Genomic DNA, 26,280 nt, shown 5'->3' with positions numbered 1-26,280 from the left:
TGTGCTGGGGACAGACAACTTTGCTCGGGGGGGGGGGGGGGAAGACAGAAGAGGGCCATGGAGAGACAGTTAGGGAGAGGGAAAGGGGGCTGCTTTGGGGGGGGAGGTGTGTCCTGGGGGCAGACAGCTTTGCTCGGGGGGGGGGGGGGGGGGGAGACAGAAGGATACAGACAGCGGCCAAGGAGAGAGAGATAAAGAAACACAGACAGACAGACACATCTATTCTAGCACCCGTTAATGTAACGGGCTTAAAGACTAGTAAACTATAAAGCGTTTTACTTCATGTAAAATTGTCATTTATTTAATAAGATATTAACTATTTTTTCAAAGGCTCTCCAAGTACCTACAAATCCAAGATGTGGCCCTGCAAAGGGTTTGAGTTTGAGACCACTGGTATAGATCATTTGAGTCCTACTTGGCATCATTAGGTATACAAAACAAGAAAACAACCTCTCTTTCCTTCCTGCTTCTGGGCCATATTTATTTCCACACATTTTATAAAAAGTAAAGGTGCATCTTCTAAGATTACTATATGGCTGCAGAAAAAGGAGGACGGATTGAGACATCTGGGTTTTACTTCCATTCCTTTCAATTGCTCCATTACTTTCAATGGAAGTAGAACCCGGATATCTCAGTGCGTCCTTTTTTTTTTTCTGCAGCCATATGGTCACCTATGCAATTCTCAATACAATGTACTGCTATCGTCCATCAGTCAAGAACATGCCAACGGCATCTCCCTTTGTGTGAGCAGGAGAAAAAAGGAGCACAGTCAAAGCAAGCAATTTTGACGCGAACAGTAAAGTCCTTTTGTTCTTGCCGTTAATCTCGCAGAATGCGTGGGAAGCGAAAGCAGACGAAGCAGCGCGGCTGTGACGTCACGAGGCGCCCGGCAGGCTAGCGTGCCGCATCGCTGCGTCATCAGCCGGCGCGTGCTGTGCTACTGTGGGCTGTGAGGAGTGCGAGAAAGGAGGAAGAAAGGAAGGGGGGATGGGAAAGAAAAAATAAAGGCTAGGAAGCGCGCGTGCGAGGGAGCGAGAGAGGAAAAGACGCCCGCCGGTCGCGCGCGCTTACTCCGTCGTTTGCAGAGGTTGGTGTGTAGCCCCTTCCTCTCTCCGTTCTGGCGCGCCCGATCTTTCAGGGCTCGGAGGAGCGCCACTACCGCCATCCTCCTCGTTTTCCTTTTTGCTTGTTCTTCCTCTGGCTGTTATGCTGTAGATTTCTTAACACAAACGATCGTTATGTTCGAGTGTGCATATATGTTGTGCATGTGGGAATATAAAAGACATAATTTTGCCTCTAGCAGCGGCGCTGGCTCTGTGTGTGGTGTATTAACGACTCTTCCTTTTCCTCCTCTAGGCTCTTTTCGCCGTATTTTCCCGGTGGAGAGGCTGAGGAGGGAACATGAGTGGTTTCAACCTGGACCGGTTTCGCTACGAGAAGGGCCAGCGGCAGCCTGTGACGGGGGCCTCACAGGAGCGGCACCAGACAGCCACGCCACAGCCTGATGAAGACAGTGAGTTCAATTAAAAAAAAAAAAGATGCCAAGAGATAGAGGGGGCACGGTGCTATTCTCTCAGGGTGGAAAACTAGTTGTGTTGAATTTGGGGCTACAGCAAGGTCTTTGTTACGGTTCTGCATGGGGGCGGGGTAGTTTAGTGCTAATTTATGTGCGTAAATGATTAGAACAGAAGATCATGTATACACACATGTTTTGAATAATGGCATATCAGGGTGGCACCTGACAGTGAAATTTTAGGTATAATGTGAGCTATCTCTCTAATCTGTTATCCTCTACATCAAGATGAACAATGTAACATTTTATGAAAATAAGACAGTATTTAGAGAGATTTCCAGCACCTGTGCTTTCTAGAACTACTTCTGATAAAGCTGTCAGAAGCCAGTACTCAAAGATTCATGCTACAAAATTAGCACAAAATAGAGCCGCGGCATGCTCAAATATGTAAGCTGCAACTTACTACCATATTAAAATCATGGCAGTAATCTGTGGTTCAGCACTAAATGGCTACTTTCCTGTGAATGGCTCAGGCGTTGACAGGAAAGTTGACATTTAAAAAACAACCCCCAACCCACCTCTTCTCAGCATGTCCCAAAATATCCCTGGTGTGTACTGACGCCCACCCTGACCTGGCACGCCCCTCTGATATAAATTAAAATACTGGATGGTCTTGTGGGTCCACTCAGGTAGTCTAAGATCTTGTTCCATAAAATAACTCCCTGGTAGTCCAGGATCCCCATGGTTCCCTGACCCCTTATCTGGAAAGAGACAGTAGACACTGCTCCTAAACTAAACCTTAGGTTTGTATACCGTACCATCTCCACAAGCGTAGAGCTCCTGCCTCCAGACGCTGTCATTTGCAAAATGACAGCTTTCTGCCCCACCCAGTGCCGTCTGTTTACCACATAAGGGACAAACTCCTTTATATGGTACACAGGCCCTACGTGGTGCATTGCAGGATAAACCAGACGGGACAAGGTGATGCCATTTTGCAAATGGTGATAATCAGAGGCAGGCATAAATGATAATTGCTCCTGCATCTTTTGAGGTTTGGAGGGGGGCTAGACTTGAGTTGGACAGAGGTCTTCTAGACTAGAGGTGGGTAACCTATATACACAAAGGGCTGCATGAATGACAGTAACATAACATTGTACTTTTTACAAAAGATTATTAACGGTAAACATGATCCATGGAATAGAATGAACTAAGTAGTCGAGTATTTAGAGAAAAGATAGGTTTTTAACTGTTTTCTAAAGTGTTTATAAGAGTAAGCTGTGAGCAACAATGATCAAAGTTCTTTTTCATGGGAAGCTGCCTGAAATGCTAGTATTGTTAAAAAATTTCTTGCTTTTGCAACCTTGTACAGAAGGAAAATTAAACAGAGCATGAGTTTTTCTGCTATGTTTGTACGTAGCTATGGAGATAGCTACGTACAAACCAGATAGATAGCCCCAACATTACATAATGTTGGAACCAGAAATGCAGTGGTGTACCAAGGGAAGGGGCGGGGGCAGTCTGCCCCCGGTGCACACACTTAAGGGGGTACACAGCCGGGGACCTCTTGCTCTACTCTGCCGCTTTCCTGAATGAGCAGCAGCAACAGTAAATTTTAAATTCAGCTGTCGCGGGACCTTCCTGCACCTCCCTGCAGCTGCTTCTTCACCCCCTCCAATATCCTTGTTCTGGAGCAAAGCCGGCAGCTGTGAGGAAGTGTAGGAAGCTTATGCTGCTGGTTTGAGAAGCATATAGCAGCAGTGGTGAGGTGCAGGGTACTGGATGGCGTTGGGGTGGAGGGAAAGAGAGAGGGCAGTGGGGTGAAGGGAGAAAGAGAAGGAAGGGGGCAGACATTGCATGTTAGTTTGTGGGGAGGGAGCAAATGCTGGACCAAAGTGGGGATGGGAGAGAGGGGATTAGTTGCTGAATGGAAGTGAAGAGAGGGGACAGGCGCTGGGGTGGAAGTGGAGAGGATAAGATGCTGAATGGAAGGGATAGAGAAAGAGAGGGGACCTGGAAGGAGGGGATAAATAAGAGGGAACATGCTGTATAGTGGGGGGAAGATGATAGACTTATTGAAATACTGGAGTGGGTGAGGGAAAGAGGTGGCATGCTGTATAGGCAGACACAGTTAAAAGAGGGAAATTGAGGACTGGATAGTAAGAGAGAATTTAATCTAAACAGATGCAGAAAATAAATTGAGAAGGAAGATGAGGGAAAGGAGAGAGTGAAATGCCAGACCATGGAGGGGGAGGGATGGAAAGGAAGAAGATGAATGCCAGACCAAATGGGGTAGAGGGAGAGATGGAAGAGGGAGGCAGACAGTTTCTGGAAGGGGCATAGAAGGAAAGAAGATGTCATATGGAAGGGGCAGAGAGGGCACACAGTAGATGGAAGGAAGAGAGTGACGAGAAAATGAGGAAAGCAGATAATAGAGCCGACAAAGGTAGAAAAAAAATTTCTATTTCTTTTATTTTTTTTTTGCTTTAGCATAAAGTAGTATTGTAGCTGTTTATAAATAGAAAATGGAAATAAGATGATCCTTTTATTAAACTAATGTTAATACATTTTTGACTAATTCAGAGACTAAAGCCCCTTTCCTCGGGTAAAGATAGGATACCATAATAGTAGTATACTTCACTGACCTGAGGAAAGAGGTTTTGGCTTCAGAAAGCTAATTGAAAAATGTATTAGTCTAATAAATTGGTATCTTATTTTCTATTTTTTCTGTTTAATTTTGTTTTATTTGTTAATTTTTTTTAAGTGATTGCTATTTCTCAGTTTTTTCAAATTCAAATCTATATTTTGCACAATATTAGGCAACATGCATCACTGTTTCTGTGGTGTTACATTGTTTGCAGAGTCCGGCTTCTTGGTAGTTCAATTTTTCTATTTTTGTGTGCGATTACTCGTCGAGGGTGTTTCTGTTGTATGAAAGACATGGTTTTCTGTTAGTGTTGAATGTGCAGGATCGATCTGTACTAGTTTGGCATGTTTAATTTTACAGTGGGTGTATTGATGTTCTACTTCTCACTGCAGTATGTAAGATGCTGCCTTTTCCTAGATACACTCTTGTTGTGCGAAGTGTGGATTATTATTGAAAATTATGTTTTTCATATAGAGGAGGGGTATGTGAAAAATTAAGGGCCCCGGGTGTCATATATGCTAGTTGTGCACTGCAGAAATGTATAGACCTGTATAGAAAACTGCCAAACCTATTATATAACAAAAAGAACAATTGGCAGAACCCTATATTAACCTCTCAAAGAATATCTGCTGGCTTTATTTAAATAAAAATTAATAAAGGTGAGACACCTCAGTACGGGCCAAAGTTGAGGACTTTAATACTGCTATATGACTTTTGTAGCCTCAGGCAAAAGTCTCATAGGAGAATAGCACCAGGTTTAAAAAATCTCAATAAGTCCTGCCCGGTACATCTTTCGATCTCTATAATAACAAATAATGAATGTAATTAAACGCTCAGCAAAAGGCTTTAAGAGGAAAATGGAGGGCCAAAAAAGAACGGCTCAAAAAGCCCCCAACCCTTAAATAAATATTTTCAAAATATTTTCAAAAGTGCTTATGTAAATCCCAGCAGGCAATAATCAAAGGTCACAGTCCATTCACAAGATTGTTCTGATAACAGATCTGTAATTTGACCATGAAGCTTCTGTTTGTGTACTTCTGCAAGAAAGACTCAGCCTTCTGCCATGTTGAATAAGAACCCCAGATATTCCAGGGACTGAGTTAGAACCAGATGAGTCTTTCAAAAGTTTACAATCCATCCCAGACTCTATAATATCTCCACTAGTGCTGCCCAATTCACGATTTGAATCGGTTCACTGATTCACTTCGGGTGAATCGATTAGAATCGATCTAAAACAAACAAAAAAATAATCTTCCCGATTTAGTAACTGACCCTCCCCCCTCACCCCCATAAAGCAGGAGCGGCAGCGCTACCTCTTGCTGGCCGGCTGCTGCTGCACCTGCTTTAGATGGCGAGGGGGGGAGGGTCAGTCGGGAAGTGCTGGTATCCGGCTTCCCCTCTGACCTCCCACTGGTGTCCGGCTTCCCCCCTGGCCTCCTGCACACCATTTACCTAATATCAGTAGCCTTCAGACTCACAGAGAAGATCACGCTGCTAGCGATCTTGCAAGTTGCCATAGGTCTTTGGAGCTGTTTCCTCTGCCGCGGTCCCGCCCTTCCTCTGATGTCAGAGGCAGGATCGCGGCAGGGGAAGAGCTCCAAAGATCTATGGCAACTTGCAAGATTGCTAGCACTGCAATCTTCTCTGTGAATCTGCAGGCTACTGATATTAAGTAAATGGTGTGCAGCAGGCCAGGGGGGAGCCAGACACCAGCACTTCCCGACTGACCCTCCCCCCTTGCCCTCTAAAGCAGGCCTTCCAGGGGGTGGGGGGGTACAGGCCTTCAGGGGTGAGATGCAGGCCTTCGGGGGGCATACCTTCAGGGGAGGGAGGGCCCTGGTGTATAAGTACACAGAGGGAGGAAGGGAAGGGGGTTCAAAAATACATGTATATGCCGGACTTGGCCGGGGGGGGGGAGAAATAATGGGTTTAAAAGAGGAGAGGGAGAGAGATGGTGGACAATGGGATTTAGGGAGGGAAGGAGCAGAAAGGGAGAGAAGTTGGACACAAGGGATGGTGTGGAGGGGGATAGAGATACTGAATAGGAGGGTAGTTGGGAAAAGAACGGGAAATATGCTGGACCCTGGGGTGGTGGGGAAGGAGGGAGAGATGCTGGTTGAAAGGGTAATTGAGAAAAGGTGGATCTGTGGATGGAGACGAAAAAAAGGAAAGATGCCAGACCTCTGGGGAGGGAAGGGAAATGGAAGGGGAGGACAGAGATAGAAGATGGATGGTTAGCACGAAGAAAGAAGGAGACCCTGGCAAGCAAGTTGTTAGAAGGCAACCAGAACTAGGGACCAACAAGATTTGAATAATGACCAGACAACAAAAGGTAGAAAAAATAATTTATTTTCTGTTTAGTGATTACAATATGTCAGATTTGAAATGTGTATCCTGCCAGAGCTGGTGTTAGACCGCAAACGTGAGCTAGGATTTAACAGAGAGAGGAAAAGTCTTTTTTTGTTTGTTTATTTTGTTTACACCACAGCGCCAGTGTAGTTAGGAGAAGGCAAAGAGGGTGAAGAGGCTATAAAATAAACTCACCAGGATGTTTGAAAAGAACACCCAATTGGACAGGAAACTCGAATCGAAAAATCGATTCAATAGGCTGAATAAAATCAAATTTTTTTTTCCTGAATCGGGCAGCACTAATCTCCACAACTGTTGCTACTGCCTTTTCTCCTTCCACCTGAGATGGTGCTCTGATGAGACAAACATCCAAGTATGGGTGTACCTGCCAACCCGTTCTGCGGAGATGAGCGGTCACCACCATCATAACCTTGGTGAAAGTTCGGGGCACTGTTGCCAATCCAAATGGAAGCACTGAGAATTGATAGTGATTCTCCAACACATGGAAACTGAGGAACTTTCTATGTTCCGGGAAGATGGGGATGTGAAGATAAGCTTCAATCAAACCTAGGGTGGCCAGAAACTCTCCTGGCTCCACCGCTGCAGTGATGGACCGAACGGTCTCCATCCAAAACTGAGGAACTCTCAGGGCTGTGTTGACATGTTTAAGACTCAGAATGGGCCTCCATTCCTCTGAGCCTTTCTTGGGCATGACGGAGTATATGGAGTATCTGTTGGAGCCTGAGTCTTCTGGAGGAACTGGTTCTATGGCAGGGGTGGACAATTAATTTTTCTAAAGGGCCACTTGAGAAACTGGAACTGTTTAGAGGGCCGGACCAATAGGCTGAACTCAGTTCTCCTCCACATTAATTTTATCCCTTTATAAAAAACTGTAAATTGTATAGTTTTGATTACTTGCTACCAGGGCTGTGGAGTCGGAGTCGGAGGAAATTTCGGGTACCTGGAGTCGGAGTCAGAAGTACAAAAAACTGAGGAGTCGGAGTCGGAACATTTATCTACCGACTCCATTTTTGAACTTGGCATACCAATCACGAGCGATTCTTTTAGCTATAGCACCCATTATATACACAGCACAAATGTTGCGAGCAGCTTCTGCGGCCTTAGAATCTTGATTAAAAGTAAAAAGAAGGTGGTGTTGAAAATGCTCATTTCTCTCAACTTGACATTCCATTTTAACGATCTGAAAATTAACCAGTGCTGTGGAGTCGGAGGAAATTTCAGGTACCTGGAGTCGGAGTCGGAACATTTATCTACCGACTCCACAGACCTGCTTGCTACTGGTAATGTTATCGTTAGGCTATGAAAATATGAAACAGGTGTAGTAAAAACACCAACATAGTAACATAGTAGATGACAGCAGATAAAGACCCGAATGGTCTATCCAGTCTGCTCAACCTGATTTAATTTAAATTTTTTAATTTTTTCTAATTAGCTATTTCTGGGCAAGAATCCAAAGCTCTACCCGGTACTGTGCTTGGGTTCCTACTGCCGAAATCTCCGTTAAAACCTACTCCAGCCCATGTACACCCTCCCAGCCATTGAAGCCCTCCCCAGCCCATCCTCCACCAAATGGCCATATATAGACACAGACCGTGCAAGTCTGCCCAGTACTGGCCTTAGTTAACATTAGGTAATTGGTAAAAACTCATTGTTGCTTTTGCTGAGTTCTTCTTTGTGCTTCCCAGCTTCAGCTGACCCATCTCTCTGATCAGGAGATGGGACTGGGAGGTTGCACTCACCAATCGTGTGGCAGGTGAGACCAATTGGCAAGCATGGCATCTAGCCCTGCCCCCTGATGCAGCATCCTCCTTAAACTCTTGCTAGCTTCTTCCTCCTTTTTGCTTCTGGGACTGAGCCAGCTGTGGTTGTGAGGTGACTGAGGTCAGGTTGTTGGAGGAGCACATGCACTGTACACTACAGCAGCCACTGGAGAAGGCAGCAGATAGACAGAGGAAGGCCCGAAACTAAGTAAATCTTGGGCAATTTTCACGGTAACTGTAGGTTCCAGCGGGAGGTGGCAGCACAGTCTCCAGAGACTCGTATCAATGTCCACTACCCATGTGGTCTGATGACTACTTTCATTGAGTACACAGAGGGCAGGGCCCGTGTCCAAATCTGAGCCTTTGTAAAGAAGGAATTTATAACTCACTCCTATGCATTCCACAGACTCCCTGTGCTATCTCACGCTCCAGCTGCAGATGTTGTGTATACTAACCCATTTAAGTTGTGATCCATTTTGTCTGTTCATGTCTTAACTCACCCCATCCCCCCTTCAAAGGTTGGCTGGCATGAAAAAGATCACATTTATTGGAGGTGTTAAACACAACACATATTGCCCTCCTGGAAACTGAAGGAATTTGCTCAGTTTTGGAGATTCTTTGAGTACTATCCACTTCATCCACAGAGATGGCATCTCTTCTATTATCTGAGTTGATTGGTTATAGTGAACATATAGAATAGACAAGCCTCTCACCCTAAATAACATTTCACAAATATTTATACTCTGATTACTTTATTTAGTTTCCTTATTTTAATTTCCGTTAGAACAGCTCTTGTTTCCTTTTTATGGTTCAGAAATAATGGTGAAACTTGCTTCATTCAATACATGTTATTTTATTGCTGTTCTTGTTATTGCCTTTTAGTGATAAATTGCATCCAGAAATAGCTTGTCTGCTAACTTGTTGAAAATCTTATATATTATAAATTGGGTATTAGAAGGTTTTTTTGTGCTTTAATACAAATGGTTGTCTGTCCTGATTATGGAAAAGAAAAAGAGCTCAGTAATCTTAGCACAAGAATGCAAATAATATCACTTTATAGGGAAATTATTTGGGTTATTGGCCTCTGTGTACATATATGTACTGCATGTATCTTTGAAACCCGCTTAGGTTTTAAGCAGGTGATAATGCCTTTTAAATAAATAAATGATATGTTTATTTTAATATTGTTATTGTAAGGATCCCTTTGGGATTTTCACTGGTTCAGTATGCTCACAGATTCAGGACCATATTATTTTAGTGCAGTGAGTGAGGAAATATGTAATACCGTGTTTCCCTGAAAATAAGCCCTAATCGCCAGCGGCAGCAGCGCTCCTCCCACAATCCTTCCATCTATCCCACCCATCCAAACCATGACATCATCAGCAATGCGGCAGAGGAACACCCGGGCATGAGAAAGCCATGATGGGGCCTGTGCTGCCAACGATGCGGTTTGTTTTAAGGTTCTGTATTTCGGTCTTGCGGTCGGGGTTTGGATGGGCGGGAGAGATGAAAGAGTCAGCAGGGAGAGGGGGAGTGCACAGTGGCGGGGGAGGGTGGGAGGGATTAATAAATGCTCCATGGGAGGAGGGATAGAAGCTGCAAGGGTTCTGCTGCACAAGGGATAGGAGGGAGGGATAAAAAGATACTGCACAAGGGGATGGGTGAAAGGGGAGGAAAGATGCTGCACATGTGGGGGAGAGAAAGGAAATAGGAAGAATTGGGGTGGAGGAGTGGAATGGATTGATAATCATTATACATGAAAAAAAAAATAAGACCTCGAAAATAAGACCTAGTGCCTTTTTTGGGCCCAAAATTAATATAAGACAATGTCTTATTTTCGTGGAAACATGGTAGTGCAAGAGAAAAGGAGCAGAGATGACCAAGATATCCAAGCTGATAAACCCATACACTGAATAAAATCATTGCCAGCTAGGATACTTTGATCATCCATTTTTGTATTGTTTTCTTCAGTATAGAGGGTTTTTTTTTTTTCCTTCTTGTTATCTTTATGAGGAAGTTTATGCCATTCTGCTCTAGCTTCTGATCGGATGACTGCATATAAACCAGAGACCAGTCTGGATTATGTGGTTGAAGTCTGTGTGGTTGTTTATTTTAGGCACAGCCATAGTCAAAAGGTTTGGACAACAAGTTCCTGGATAAAACATCCTTAGTCTGCTATTGAATTTGAGACAGACTTGGGGGAAGTCACTGCTAGCATGAAATGTTGCTACTCTTTGGGATTCTGCTAGGTACTTGTGACGTGGATTAGCTACTGTTGGAAACGGGACAGGGCTAGGTGGACCATTGGTCTGACTCAGTATGGCTAAATTTTAATAAACTTTACCTGTGTCATCCTGAAACCATTGTTCCACATTGTTTTCCCAGTTTGTGTGGAGCATAGGTCTGTCCTTTGTTTTTGCTTTTATTTCTTCCCTTCACATATGGAATTTCTATCCATATGGATTCCACACTTTTGTGTCATACAGAATCTTTATTTTGTTTGATTCAATTCTCTCTTTAACGAATACCGCAATCTCACCCCTTCCATTTTGATCTACTCTATCCTTCTAATAGAATTTGTACCCAGATAACACAGTGACCCATTGATTGTCCTCCTTCCACCAGGTCTCTGAGATGCTTATTATATCTGTCTCATCATTCTGTGCTATATAACTCTCCTATTTTATTATTATTATTATTATGAAACTTTTTTTATTGGCAAATGGAATATCAACTCACAAGCATAGAATACAGAGAAGGATTATAAACATGTCCAAGAACGAACAGAAGAGGGACCCCCCCCAAGCCCAATCTCGAATATGCCGCAATAGACACGCCCAGTTATAACACCTAAGATTCGGCACCCCAAAGCCTCCCTGGCCCCACGAGCCCACCAGTAAGCGCCACCTCAACTTAGGTGTCCGGCCCCTCCAGCAGAACCGCGAGAGCAAAGAGTAAAAGGTCCGAATGTCCCGCTGTAGCAGACACAGGGGAAGTGTCTGCAAAACATACAACCACCTAGGGAATAGTACCATCCGAAAGAGATGCACCCTCCCCATCAGGGAGAGCGGCAAATCACGCCAATTAGCCAGAGTGGATCCCATAGAAGTCAAGAGGCGCGTAACGTTCAATCTATAAAGTTCCCGCACATCCATAGAGAGCTGGATTCCCAAATAGCGAAACGAGGAGTCCGCCCATTTCAGTGGAAAGGTCCCACCCCAGGACTCCCGGAGTCCCGCCGAAGAGGCCAGCGCCTCAGATTTAGTCAGGTTCAGAGCAAACCCCGAGAAGTCCCCAAATTCCCGAACGCTCTCCAAGAGAGCAGCCAAAGAGCGATGTGGATCAGATAAAAATACCAAAAGATCATCCGCGAAAGCTGCAATCTTGAAATGCGTGGCTCCCAAGTGAAGACCACTAATGTCCACATTAGACTGCAGCTCCCGAATCAAAGGATCTAAATAGAGAGCAAAAAGCAAGGGCGATAGAGGGCAGCCCTGGCGGGTCCCCCTCCGAATCGGAAAGGGGGCGGAAAGGCCCCCATTCACCGAGATCTGCGCCGTTGGATCACTGTACAGCGCCTGGAGAGCATTGAAAAAGAAAGGGCCAAATCCGTACGCTCGAACCACAGCAAAGAGGAACCCCCACCCCACCCGGTCAAATGCCTTTTCAGCATCAAAACTGATAAGCAGGGCGGGGGTGCCCTCCACACCAGCCTTCTCCAAGGCCAACAAAATGCGACAAATGTTTTTGGTCACCGGACGAGCCTGCACAAAACCCACCTGCTGATCAGACACCAGAGAGGGCAACACCCGGGCCAAACGATTGGCCAGAACCTTAGCCATCAATTTCGTTTCAAAATTCAGCAAGGAAATAGGTCGATATGATTCTGGCAAAACCGGATCCCGGTCCGGCTTGGGAAAAACAATAATCTGCGCAAGGTTCAAATAGCGGGGCAAAAAACCTTTAGCCACACTTAAATTAAATATTTCCGACAAAATCTGGGCAATCTCGGAAACAAGCAGCTTATAAAACTCCCCTCGAAAACCATCGGGCCCCGGTGCTTTGCCCAACGGGCACGCATGAATCACACCCTCTACCTCCTCTGCGGTAATAGGGCAGTCCAGCATATCCGAGTCACTGATCGATAGGCGAGGCAGATCCAGACTATCCAAATAGACCCTACCATCAAGGAGGTCCGGGACAGGCGAATCATACAAAGCGGTAAAAAAATCTCGCAGAATACGACTAACATCCTCAGGCTTATGATGGAGACCCCCCCGTGGATCTCTCAATGCCGCCACCCCCGACGCCCCACGATGGGAGCGGGCCAATCGAGCCAGTAGCCGGCTACTCTTATTGGCAAACCTAAATAACTGGAATTTATAGTGTTCCCGAGAGCGCATCGCCCCCCGATGCAAGAGTTCATTCAATTCCTGCTGGGCCTCTAAAAGCTGCATCCGGAGCCCCAGCGAACTCCTCGCATATCGTCTCCGCAAAAACAAAACCCGCCGCTCCAGCGCTAGCACTGCCCGATGATTTCTAGGCTTCTAGCATTTGTATATAGACTTCAAATTGTGGGGGTTCTTTTCCTTGTATTTACAGGTTGCTGAGAAGATGACAGGGAAAATTTGAGTCCTTTACTCTGCCTTCCTCTTAAGCACTCCTGGCTTTCTTTCATCATTATTTCTAGGGATTTCCTAAATATCCTTTCAGTATTATCCTTCAAGGATACTCTGAACCATCCAGTCCTGGGCCACTGTCTGCTTTCCCCACATATTAGTTTAAAAGCTGCTCAATCTCCTTTTTAAACATTAGCACCAGCAGCCTGATTCTGTCCTGGTTACAGTGGAGCTTATCCTTTCGGAATAGGCTTCCCCTCTCCCAGAAGATTTCCCAGTTCCTAACAAATCTAAATCTTTCATCCCTGCACCATTGTTTTAACCACACATTGAGAATTTATAGCTCCCTGCCTCTTTTTTTTTTTTTTTTCATCTTTATTCCTTTTTATTTCTTTCAACAAGTGTACAATATTATTACAAGTAATTCACATCACTCACTTGACATTCTTAATCAATATTATTACACATGTTTTAATTCCCTCCACCCACCTCCCATCCCCTCCCCTATCAACAAAATATTTTATCCAAACATATATATACTTAGACTCACCCTCCCCCCCATTTTTACAAATTATCCCCTAAGGAAAAAGAATAACCCTTAATCATTACAATATTCAATTAATGGCCTCCACACCTCCTTAAACCTTTTAAAATATCCCCTCTGTACAGCAAGAAATCTTTCCATCTTATACAAATGACAAACTGAGTTCCACCAAAAACTACAATTCAATCTAGAACAGTCTTTCCAATTAGTCGTTATTTGTTGAATTCCCACTCCAGTAAGAATCATCAATAATTTGTTGTTTGCTGCAGATATCTGACTTTTGGCCCTCATACACATTCCAAAAATCACTGTGTCATAGGATAATGCTACATGATTTTCCATCAATATATTAACTTGATCCCATATTGATATCCAAAATGCCTGAATACATGGACAATAAAATAAAAGATGGTCTAAAGTTCCAATTTCAATTTTACAATGCCAACATCTATTAGACTTAGAGCAATCTAATTTTTGTAATCTAGTAGGGGTCCAGAATGCTCTATGCAACAAAAAGAACCATGTTTGCCTAATAGATGCCGACATCGAACCTTTAATTCTCCAAGACCAAATACGTGGCCATTGAGATGCATTAATTTGATGCTTAATCTCAATGCTCAAAATATCTCTTAATCCATTTTTTGGTTTCTTATTCAAATAATTAGATATAATTTTATACCACTTTGCGGCCTGGTGTCCCAGAAAATCTGCCTGGAAACATAAGAATTCTAAGCTGTAATGATCATTTAAAGATTTCCATTCAGGGAACCCCACCTGAATAACCTGCTTCAATTGCAACCACTTATAACTTTGTTTTTTATTCAGACCATATTTATGTTGCAATTGTGAAAAATCAAGCAGCTTACCATTATCGATTACTTCCGTTAAGGATCTTATACCTGCTTTAATCCAATCCTTCCAGACAACCTTAAATCTGCCTATTTGTATCTTGGAGTTTACCCAAATAGTCTGCTGTTTTGATTTTAAAATAGAATCACTAGTTAATTTATCTACAAATCGTAATGTTTTCCAAGTATCCATTAATACTTTATTGTCTTTACGTATTCTAGGCACTTTTATACCAAGCAGAAGATCAAGCCTAAGTGGAAAAATAAGTGATCTCTCCACCCTTAACCACTCTGGTAGTTGTTCCAAAAGCTCTGGGAGGACCCAATACATACCTTGGCGCATGATATAGGCCTGATGATACCTATAAAAATTGGGAAAATTTACCCCACCCTCCTCAATTGGTCTTTGCAAAGACACTAGAGCCACTCTTGCAATTTTACCCAGCCAAATAAATTTAACCAGAATACTATTTAATTTTTTATAAAAAGACCCCTGAAAAAACACTGGTATCATTCCCAATTGATAGCAAACTACAGGCAAAATCATCATTTTAACAGTTTGAACTCTTCCCCACCATGACAAATGTAAAGGATTCCATTGCTCACATAACTCTGTTACTTTTTGTAATAAAAATTTTTTGTTTATTCTCATTGTCTCTTCGAGTGTTTTGTTCAACCAAATACCTAAGTATTTTATACCATCCTCTTTCCAAATAAAAGGGAAAGAATCAAGTATACCTTTTGTACAATGCACATTTAAAGGTAAAATTTCTGATTTAGTCCAATTTATTTTGTATCCAGAGAATTTTCCAAATGTATCTATTATTTTCAGTAGACATGGAATTGTTGTTTCCGGATTCCTCAAATGAAGCAATATATCATCTGCATAAGCGGATACTTTATATTCTACTCCAGCACAAGGAATACCCTCTATGTCCTTTGCCTGTTGAATAGCTAACAACAAGGGTTCAAGAACTATATCAAAGAGCAAAGGAGATAATGGACAACCCTGTCTAACTCCCCTCTGCAATTTAAAAGCATCTGAAAAATTATTATTTATGTATAAACGAGCAGTTGGGGAGCTATACAGTGCTTGAATCATTTGTATAAATCCAGATCCAATACCAAACCATTCCATAGCTTGATACATGAAATTCCATTCTACACGATCAAAAGCCTTCTCAGCATCTAGTGATACTGAAAAAGCCGGATCATTAATTTGTCTTGTTAAATAATACATCTGAAATGCCAATCTAGTATTATTTGAAGAGTGTCTTTGAGCAACAAATCCAGTTTGATTTATTCCTATTATATGCGGAAGAGCTTTAGCCAATCTTAATGCTAAAATCTTAGCTAATATTTTACCATCTACATTTATTAAAGATATAGGCCTGTAATTTGACACCAGTGTTGGATCTTTATTTGGCTTTGGCAAAACAATAGTTAAAGATTCTGCCATAGTGCCTGATATACAACCTTTATTCAGTTGGTCCTGATATAGTTTTAATAAATATGGTAAAAGGGAAATTTGAAATTCTTTATAAAACTCTACTGTAAATCCATCTCCACCTGGAGCGGTCCCAACTCTAAGGGATTTCAATGTCATTTGTAACTCTTTTAATGATATAGGTTTATCTAAACTTCCTTTTATATGATCAGGAACCTTAGGTCCTTCAACTAAACTCAAAAAATCCAACCCATCTTTCTCTTTATCTAAATAAGACTCAGAAGAATACAGTGACTTATAATATTTTAAAAATTGTTTTAATATATTTCCAATTTGAGAATGAGAATTTCCTAATTCATCCTTAATTATGCTTATTTTCTCCTTTCTTTTCTTTGCTTTTAAATAATTTGCCAATAATCTTCCAGCCTTATTTGCACTACCATAATACATCGTTTGCTGAGCAAAAATATCTTTCCTTACTAACCCAGAGGAAATTTCATTATATTCACATTTTTTTTTTAACAATAATTGAAATGTCTCTTGTTCCCATTTAGTAACCAATTTTAATTCCAAATTTTTAATTTCTTTTTCCAAATTTGCAAATTGCTTTCTTATCTGTTTCTTTTTATACGCAGAATATGATATAATTTGTCCTCTCATAGTTGCTTTGAAAGCATCCCATAATATTCCAATCGACATTTCCTCTAGATCATTAAGTCTGAAATATTCATTCATTTTTATCTGAAATTCTGTGCAAAATTTAGAATTAGCAAGCAAAGTATTATCAAACCTCCATACAGGTTTGGAATTATCTTGATCTATTAAGTTAACTTCTATCCACACACCACCATGATCAGATATTACTATTGGTTCTATGTCAGCTTTTACAACTTGCTGTACCATCTGATCAGAAACAAAAATATAATCAATTCTTGAAAATGATTGATGAACATGTGAACAAAATGTAAATTCCCGATCATTAAAATGAAGAATACGCCATATATCTTTCAAATTACATGCTTGTACCAAATTATCTAATCCCATTGATTTCATAATTCTACTAGGCTTTTTATCCATTATTGGATCTATAACAGCATTGAAATCCCCAACCACCACTATATTAGTAGCTGTCAGTGGTAAAACTAATTGTTGTAGAGATTTAAATAATTCACTTTGATTCGAATTAGGGGCATATATATTTAGTAACACCAATGTAGTATTGCCCATGCTCATGTCAACAAGTAACCACCTTCCTTGAGGATCTGCCTTTACCATATTAAATGTTGCTGAACATTTTTTATTAATCAATATTGCTACTCCTGCCTTCTTTTTTATCGCTGGTGCATATAAACATTGTTTTATCCAATTACCTGATAGCTTCATAGACTCTATTCCAGACAAATGTGTCTCTTGCAGAAAACAAATATCTATATTTTGTTGTTTAATATATGCCAGTACCTTTTTCCTTTTTATTGGGTGATTGAGGCCATTTACGTTCAAAGAAAAAATCTTAAAAAAATTTTAAAAATAAAATATAATATATAAACATATCTCTCTCAAACATAAAATATGCATATTTTCTTTTTCCTTAAACCAGTATATAAATTTCCCCTCCCTCCCATCTTTCCCCATCCCCCCATTCCCCTCCCCCTCCCTCTCCTCCCCTAATACGACTGAAAATTTCGAAACGCACATATTAACTGAATAAAGAATATAACTCCCCACAGGTAATAACATACTCATTTTTCCTTCTCTCTAATTCTTACCAAACGATCAACTCCAAACTCTCCTGCAGTCAATCCATTCTACAATACCCTAAATACCCATATTTACTCTAATCCCATTTTTATAAACTTTTCCCCTCATTCAAACTTTCAAACATTCTTCCATCCTATATCCTTAATATATTTATAAAAGGATATACCCTATATTTCAAATTCTATTTGTTATAATTATACCCACCCAAGATTAATACTTTTTTTTTCTCCTCTTTCCAAATCTAACAGAAGTTTCCCACAACGTCAATGTAATATACATCACTCCACCTTATTTTATTAATTTTTAGATTTAACCTATAAATCAAAAGAAGGATCATCCATTTCAATCAAGCAATTTTCACAGTCCCAAGAACTTTCATTAAGTTCCATTACATTTCCAACCTATTTCAGTCTATTCTCCATTCTTCTCGACTGTAATACTTGTTCATCTTCATCCTGCTACTTCAGTCTCATTTAGATGTGAATCAACAACCAAAATAAGGATCAAGCCAATTCACTTAAGCGATCCTCACAATCCCATCACTTCACACCAATTTTCAATAAATCTTGTATTATCCTATATTCTGTTTGTCAATATGTCTGTAATGCATCAATTATGCATCACCCTCTTGTTATCTCAGTCAAACTCAGGATAAGATTTATAAATTGAATAAAGATCAATCCATATCCTTTAAACAATTCTCTCATTCTCTCTATTGCACTCCAAGATTCCTTACAATTCCATCTTCTTACAGAGTACTATTCCATCCATCTTAAATGAAGTACTTATATGCATCATCAGCCTTTTATATCAGTCATTCTCAGATGCAAATTATAAATTTAAGTAAGGATCAAGTCTTATCCAGTATTCCATCTTTATATTCACAGCACTTTACACCAAGATTTACTATATTTCCGTCCTGTTATATTTTAAGATTCCACACTTCTCCAATGTAGCATTGTTGTATCCTCAGTCTGTTATCTCAGTCTCGCTCAGATGTAAATTATATATTCACATTAAGAATCCATCCAAATCTTATAATTGATCCTCATATTCTCTTCTCTTCATATAAGTTCCACCACATTTTCTTCTTTTCACATCTTCTTTTCTTTCACTCTTATTTTCTCCTTAAAGTTCTTCTTTCCTCTTTATTACTTAGATATCCATCACATATCATATATTTTCCCATATTAATAACAATCCAACCTTGCATTATAGTAAGCCTTCCATCTATCCACTCTTCTGATCCTGCTTAAAATATTGATCCTTTTTTAACCATAACTGTAATCATTTTTCTTGAAAATATTTTCTCCTTTTCTACTTTTTTTTTTTTCCTCTTCTTTTTCTTCTTTTACAAATTTCTTCAAACTTTCATCACAAAAATATATACCAAAAATCAAACTCAGTACATATTAATTATAATATCCATTTACTTTCATGAATCCATAGGCAAATCATATTGATCTAGGAATTCCTTTAATTTGACTACTTCTTCAAAATTATAAGTTTTATTCTCATAAGTTACCCTCATAATAGCGGGGTATATTAATCCAAATCTTGCCCCCAATGCTCTAAGTTTAGGTCTTAAATCCAAAAGCTGTTTTCTTCTGTATGCTGTAGTTTTTGCAAAGTCAGGCACTATAAAGATCTTAGAGTCCTGACATTTAAGATCTTTGTTTGCTTTAGCCAGCTTTATAATTTCTACCACTTGCTGATGTCTGAGCAGCTTGAAAATTAGTGGCCGGGGACCCTTCTGGCTACTTGATCTTTTCATCGGTATCCGATGTGCTCTTTCTATCTCTAGAGGAAAAGAGTTTTTAAACTGCAAGATCTTTGGAATAAAATTAGCCACAAACTGAATAGGATCATTCTGCTCAATCCCCTCAGGTATCCCAATCAGACGCAAATTATTTCTTCGTTCACGGTTTGACAAATCTTCAAAGTCCTTTTTCAATGCCTCTATTTCTCTGTGGTCTTTTTTACAAACCAGCGCTTCTGCCTCAGATTTTTCGGCGCGCTTTTCTAACTGTTCAATTTTGAAGTCAACTGCCTGCATTCTATTTGTCAGACTCTCTATTTCTTCCTTCACTTCTTTTATATTTTTTGCGTTATCACTTACTATTTCTTTTATTTTTTGTAGTTCATTCATCAAGTCCCTGTTTTCAATTTCATCCAGAGGCAACGGGACCGTTGTCGGACCAAATCCATTTTTGTTCTTTTTTTACTTCCTGCCCCTGAATTCACCGGAGTACTTTTACTTGGTTTACCCGATGCCATTTTCCAACTAAACTCTTACTTTTCACTCACTTTTTATTAGTTTTAACTGCCGAAATCTTAATAAAATTTGCCTGTCACAACGGAGCTAATCCTTCACCCAGCCATTTTCGTGCGCTGCGAAGCCACGCCCCCAGCTCCCTGCCTCTTAGGGGTCCTGTATGTGGAACAGGGAGCATTTCTGAAAATGCTACCCTGTAGGATCTGGATTTCATCTTTCTACCTAAGAGCCTAAATTTGGCTTCCAGAACCTCCCTCCCACATTTTCCTATGTCATTCTTACCTACATGTACAAAGACAGCTGGCTCCTTCCCAGCACTGCCTAAAATTCTAGGTGATGCGCAAGGTCCGCCACCTTCGCACCAGGTAGACAAGTGACCAGGCGATCCTCACATCCACCAGCCACCCACCTATCTACATTCCTAATGATTGAATCACCAACTACAACAGCAGTCCTAAGCCCCAGGAGACTCATCCTTAGTGCTAGAGGATATTGCATCCCCTAGTGTGCAGGTCCTGGCTGCAAGATTATGTCCTATTTCACCAGGGTGATGCTCTCTTTTTAGGAGACTTCCCTCCAAGGCAGTACAAGGGCTGTCAGACTGGAGGTACGACTTCTTTACAATGTCCCTATAGGTCTTCTCTAAGTACCTCTTGTCTTCCTCAGCTCCTCCAAGTCTGCAACTCTAACCTCAAAGGAATGGACTCGTTCTCTGAGAACTTGGAGCTCTTTGCATCGAACACACACATATAACTTCTCGCCAAGTGGGAGATAATCATACATGTGACAGTGCAAAAGACTGGATAGCTCTCCTCTTGCTGCTGGACTAATGTCTGCATTAGAGAATGACACGGGGACATATTTTTCCCCATCCCCACAAGAACTCATTTTTCCATCCTGGAGAGTTCTTTTCCAGTCCCTGCCCCATTCCTGCAAGCTCTGTCCTCATCTGCACAAGCCTTAAACACTTTAAAATCATAAGTGTTCAAGGCTTGTGCAGTTAAGGCAGAGCATACAGGAATGAGACAGCGACAAAACTCATGAGGATGGGACGGGGAAATTGAGTTCCTGCAGGGACAGAGAAAAATTTGTCCCCATGTCATTCTCTAGTCTGCATCTTATTTTTGAGCTGATTAATTAAACCGTATTAAGGTTCTAGAAATACTAGTCTAATATAGAGAGCCTTAGGTTTATATTTTATGTTTTATTTGGTGTTTGATTCTTAGCAAGTAATGGCATGTAATATTTAATAAACAGGCCTCTTTTATTCTCCTAATTAGAATAAATAACTATAAATTAAGACTATAAGTAAATAAATGAACTAGGGGTGGGCAGGAATGAAGACTAAGCCAGACCCTGTTCTGTCTGCCAGAGACTCTAGCAGAAAGTTCAAGTTTAAAAACTGTAAAATTATAAAGTTCTTTTATACTATGTAAACTTAAGTAAAATTTGCTTTTTTAAGATCTAAACTGTCTATATAAAGGAACCTATAATTTAGCTTTTATCCCCCGAATTGTCAATGCTCAGACCAAAATAATATATACTTACCCTGAGTATTGCCCTCTCCTCTCCTCTCAGAAAAAGAAATATCCTTCTCCTATTCTCACACATGCCTCATAGGGGGGGAACACTGTTTCCCTTGTTCTCTGCTACATTTCTCTCCAGAACCTTTTGTAAGTTTCTACTATGATGTTTGGTATCTCTACTTGTCGGACCTGTCGGACATTACCTACTAAAATGTACATATTACATTTTCGCTCAGCAAATTGTATTTCTATACTATTGCCTCCTGAGATCTCTGATCTCTGTATTTCCTCTGAATATCTACTTATTGTATTTTGCTGAATGTCCAGCATTCTTGATTGTAAACCGCCTAGAAGTCGCAAGATTGTGGCGGTATAGAAGAATAAAGTTATTATTATTATTACTGAATTTTGACTAGGGACTGGCTTGTTGGGGCCAGTTGCTAGGTACATCTCTTGGCTTGGACAACCTCAGGCTCCTGCTGGCCAGGTTGGCAGTTATACGACTTTCAGACAGTATCCAGTAGAACATAGCTTTATTCTTGAGTTTCCAGCTTACAGCATTTTCCTTGAATCTCTGGGGTAAATCAGTATTCAGACTATGTTCCATATGGCAGCTTGTTCAGGACCCTGCATAGAATGGTAGACCCGTCTCTTAGCTGCTTGGCTCAGCCATATTCTCCCTCTGGGGACGTAGGGCGGTGTTCTCTGTCTCCTACTTCAGTTGTCTGTGCCCCAGGTGTGCTTCATTGCTCCTTTGGGAGCAGCAGTTGTAGGGCGATAAGCTATCTCTATCTCTTGGTCAGGTTTGACCTCGGAAGGGAACATGGTTCTCTTCTGTTCTCTGGAGTACCATACTTATGCATACGAGTTCCCTTTCATCTGAGGCTTGACCAGGGTTTCCATTTGAAAGTTAGGTGCTTCTCTGGACCTTGGACATGTTCTCATTTCTGAGTGTGACAATATTTTCCTTCTCTATTTCTCGAGTGTAGGTCAATCGCAGGTTGTACAACATGCTGTGGGTGCTCAAGCTTTACACCTCCGCTGGGTGTACTCTCTCCCATGGCCTCAGCGACAGAGTAGACATACTGACATCTTGAGCGCTCAAACATAGTCATCTCTGGAGCGTGGGCATCACTCCATTCCTGGAGGTGGAGCAAGCATGTTGCTTTTCAAGCCTTTGAATATAGCTTCATCTCTGGCGGTAGAGTGTTTGCTCTACTATTTGTGGTCTTAGAGCATGGCTCCATCTCAGGATGTAGAGTGTGTGCATTGCCTTCTCCCGCCCATGCACTCAGCACCATTCTAGATGATGAGTGTATGCTCTGACATCTCTGATTTCAATCGTGGCTCTTTCCCTATTGTGTGAGCACGCTGGCATGTCTGCTCTTTGAATATGGCTCCATCGCTAGTGGTGCGGCGACCAGGGATGTAGGGTATTGATGTTGCTGGTGTGTAGTTCAGTGTCATATTTACTTGAGGGAGCGTGGCTCCATCTAACTATACAAAATGTTTCCAGTGCTGTACGTGGGGTGTGACTCAGCCAAACAGTGTTGCAAGCCTCATCCAGGGTTTAGCTGCTTCTGGATGAGGCTTAAGATTCCCTGTCTGGATGGGGCGTAGGGCTTCATCTTTCTTTACTTTATTGCTGAATGTAGTGCATGGCGCCTCCAGTCCATTCCACAGGGCTCTATCTCAGAATGTGAACTTCAGTTCTACTTGGTAGTACCGCTTGATGTTGTCTCTAAATATAGAGTTTTGCTTCCCCGTCCGTTATGGCTCTGGATTTGGAGCACTGCTCCATAGACCTATTCTGTATGGATTAGCCTCTGGATATAGGAAATGGCTATTTAGCATGGTTCCCTGTCAGTATGGAGGCTGCTGCTCCTACTGTCAGTTCAGCATGGCTCTGTCTCTGAAGGCTGAGTTCGGTCCACACTGATCTGGAGATAAAGCGCAAACTGATTTGGAGATAAAGCAGATCCCCAGCTGCCCAGCTCCATCTCTTGATGTAGAGGATGATTACTCCTCTCAGTTTCGTGTGCGAGCTGCTTGTTGGTTATGGCTCCATCAGTGGATTTAGAGCACTGTTTATCTGCTCACTTGGCACAGTCTTTTCAATGGAGGTAGAGCAAGGCTCCTACTGCTGGTTTGGCATGCCCCAGAGGCCTATTTGGCATGGTATCACCTGTGGATGTAGAGAGCAGCTCCTCCTGTCTACTTAGAATGGTTCCATATCTAAATGTAGAATGTGGCTATGCTGGCCTGCTTTGCACAGCTCCTTCTTTGGTTGTAGAGTGTGGATTCGAATATCTTCCTGGCTCCATTTTTGGATGTAGAGCGTGGAGTCTCCTGCCTTCTTGGCAAGGCTCCATCTCTGGATGTAGAACAAGGCTTGTCCTGCCTTTTTGGCAAGGCTCCATCACTGGGGGTAGAGAAAGGCTTTACCTGCCTGCTTGACAAAGCTCCATTTCTGGATGTAGAGTGCGGATTCACCTGACTGCTTGACAAGCTCCATCACTGGAAGTAGAGCACGAATTCACCTGGCTGCTTGGCAAATGTAGAGCGTGGCTTCCCCTGCCTGCTTGGCAATTCCCCATCTTTGGATATAGAACACTGCTCTGGATGCTGGCTTGTCGCGTCTCTGTCTCTGGATGTGGAGCGCTGCTCTAGATGCCTGCTTGTCGCGTCTCCATCTCTGGGTGTGGAGCGCTGCTCTAGATGCCTGCTTGTCGCGTCTCCGTCTCTGGGTGTGGAGCGCTGCTCTAGATGCCTGCTTGTCGTGTCTCCTCTGGGTGTGGAGCGCTGCTCTAGATGCCTGCTTGTCGCGTCTCCGTCTCTGGGTGTGGAGCGCTGCTCTAGATGCCTGCTTGTCGTGTCTCCTCTGGGTGTGGAGCGCTGCTCTAGATGCCTGCTTGTCGTGTCTCCTCTGGGTGTGGAGCGCTGCTCTAGATGCCTGCTTGTCGTGTCTCCTCTGGGTGTGGAGCGCTGCTCTAGATGCCTGCTTGTAGCATCTCCTCTGGGTGTAGAGCGCTGCTCTTGATGCCTGCTTGTCGCGTCTCCTCTGGGTGTGGAGCGTTGCTCTTGATGCATGCTTGTCACGTCTCCTTCTCTGGGTGTGGAGCGCTGCTCGTGATGCATGCTTGTTGTGTCTCCTCTGGGTGTGGAGCGCTGCTCTTGATGCCTGCTTGTCGCGTCTCCTTCTCTGGGTGTGGAGCGTTGCTCTTGATGCATGCTTTTTGCGTTTCCATCTCTGGATATAAGCTATCGATCTGTATGACCACTTGGCATGGCTCATTCTAAGTTTGCAGCTCACGTACTGATTCATTGCTGGGCGGCTCTCTAGAAGAGAACATCAGACACTGGCTATGGAACACTGCTCTGTTTTGGTTTGCTGTGCACAATCCCATTTTCAGGGTTGAGTTCAGTTCCTCTGTCGGCTATTTGGCGCATTCTTCGCGGGCTGCATTACAAGATGCCTTCCCTGGCAGTAGAGGGCAAAGCCGTGGAGCAGCTGCATTCTTGGTGGGGCTGGTGCACCTTCGCCCTGACGTATGCTGGGTTTTTTGGCTCTGATTGTCCTTTTGGGTCCCTGGGGAAGGATTCCTTCACTCCTTCTGGGTGCTCTGGCGACCGAAGTTCGATGTGTTTAATACTAGTGGTAGGCTTGCCCTCGCAGTGCATTCTTTGCATTATGTAGAATGGGTCTCGCTCCTTGGAAATTTGGTGCGTAGTTCTGGGTTTTGCATTCAATGGGGCTGCTCAGTCTGTCCAGAGTACAGTTCCTTCAGTTAGGTGATCTTTGTGTGGTTTCCTGGGAGCGGTGGTTCTGCTTTTTTCCATCCTCAATATCTTGGGATGATGCAACGTGTACCTTGATATCTCGTTCTTTCTGCATACTATTCTCTGTCCCACCCTACTGAAAACTGCTTTGCTACATCCCACTTGTCTCTGGATACATCTGCTGCTGATGACAAGGAAGGAAAAATTGTTTTATATCTGATAATTTTCTTTCCTTTAGTCACAGCAGATGAATTCAGGGTCCTGCTCTTTGTAAGCTTTTCTATGCTGTAATAGATTACAGAAAAGATATAGGGTTTGGCCTTGTGGTTTGCTTGGGAGTTGGCCTGGCTGTTGACTATGTATGGTGACAGGGTAAGGAGGGAGTTCTTTTCTGTTTGGCCTATTTGGTTGATCCTACTTCTTTGTTACAAGGAATACTGTTTTACTAGTGAGCAGAGCTCAGTTTGGTGCTCGCTATCTCTGCCTGCTGATGGATGGACACAACCCACTCATCTTGATTCATCTGCTGTGACTAAAGGAAAGAAAATTTATCAGGTATGAAACATAATTGTTCCTTACTGGTTGCAGATGAATTATTAATGTTCTATGTCAGGCTTGTCCAAACTTTTTTCTAACATATTACATTTTAACTAGTTTTTTTAAGGCCAAAGCTTCCTTCCTGAAGTCAGGACAAGGATATTATAACAACATTATATTAGTCAAAACATTATTAAGGACTCCCTTTACATTTACGGCATTGAATGTGAAGAAGCCCATTCAATTCCTATGGACTTCTTCACATTCAGTGAGAGCTTCTGTGGGCCAAGAAAATGGGATTGGCGGGCCACGTTCAGGCCGGAAGGTTGGACAAGCTTGGTCTATGTGATATGGGTGCAGTTTAACTAAGAAGGCTTGTTATTGAATTACTATTTTACTTTCTTGTTTAGTAATCATTGTTCCAGAGACACCAGAAGCCAAAAGGCCCATGGATTCAAAGAATCGGAGAACCATAGAGGTCATAGATTTGGATTCTGACAGTGAGAACCTGGAACAAAGTGCCATCGACAAGAAAAGCCATGTCATCAAAGTGTAAGTTATAAAACTGAACTCAGTCTGTGGGATACATAGTTAATTTTACATGTCATGTTAGTTTTGATACTTCATAGGTATTACAGAAGGTTGTCTCTCTCTTTCTT

The 26,280-nt window shown here is 42.1% G+C and overlaps 1 protein-coding gene across 3 annotated transcripts in view; it reads left to right on the top strand.

The window, feature by feature from the left end:
* The first annotated feature begins 876 nt into the window (after positions 1–876).
* Positions 877–26,280, top strand: part of SMARCAD1 (SWI/SNF-related, matrix-associated actin-dependent regulator of chromatin, subfamily a, containing DEAD/H box 1) — a 270,689-nt gene continuing 245,285 nt past the window's right edge. The window contains exons 1-3 of one of the 3 annotated variants that reach the window (XM_033958219.1): positions 877–1,087; positions 1,357–1,513; positions 26,032–26,173. In XM_033958219.1, coding sequence (XP_033814110.1) covers positions 1,402–1,513; positions 26,032–26,173 — 254 coding nt within the window. In that variant the 5' untranslated portion in view covers positions 877–1,087; positions 1,357–1,401. The remainder of the gene's footprint in view (positions 1,088–1,356; positions 1,514–26,031; positions 26,174–26,280) is intronic. The other 2 variants (XM_033958199.1, XM_033958210.1) reach the window with 2 other exon arrangements.

This window comes from Geotrypetes seraphini, chromosome 1 (assembly GCF_902459505.1).
Source record: "Geotrypetes seraphini chromosome 1, aGeoSer1.1, whole genome shotgun sequence".
NCBI classification, from domain to species: Eukaryota; Metazoa; Chordata; class Amphibia; order Gymnophiona; family Dermophiidae; genus Geotrypetes; species Geotrypetes seraphini.
The sequence above is the reverse complement of the archived record's forward strand: the minus strand, read 5'-3'. Positions and strand labels throughout refer to the sequence as shown.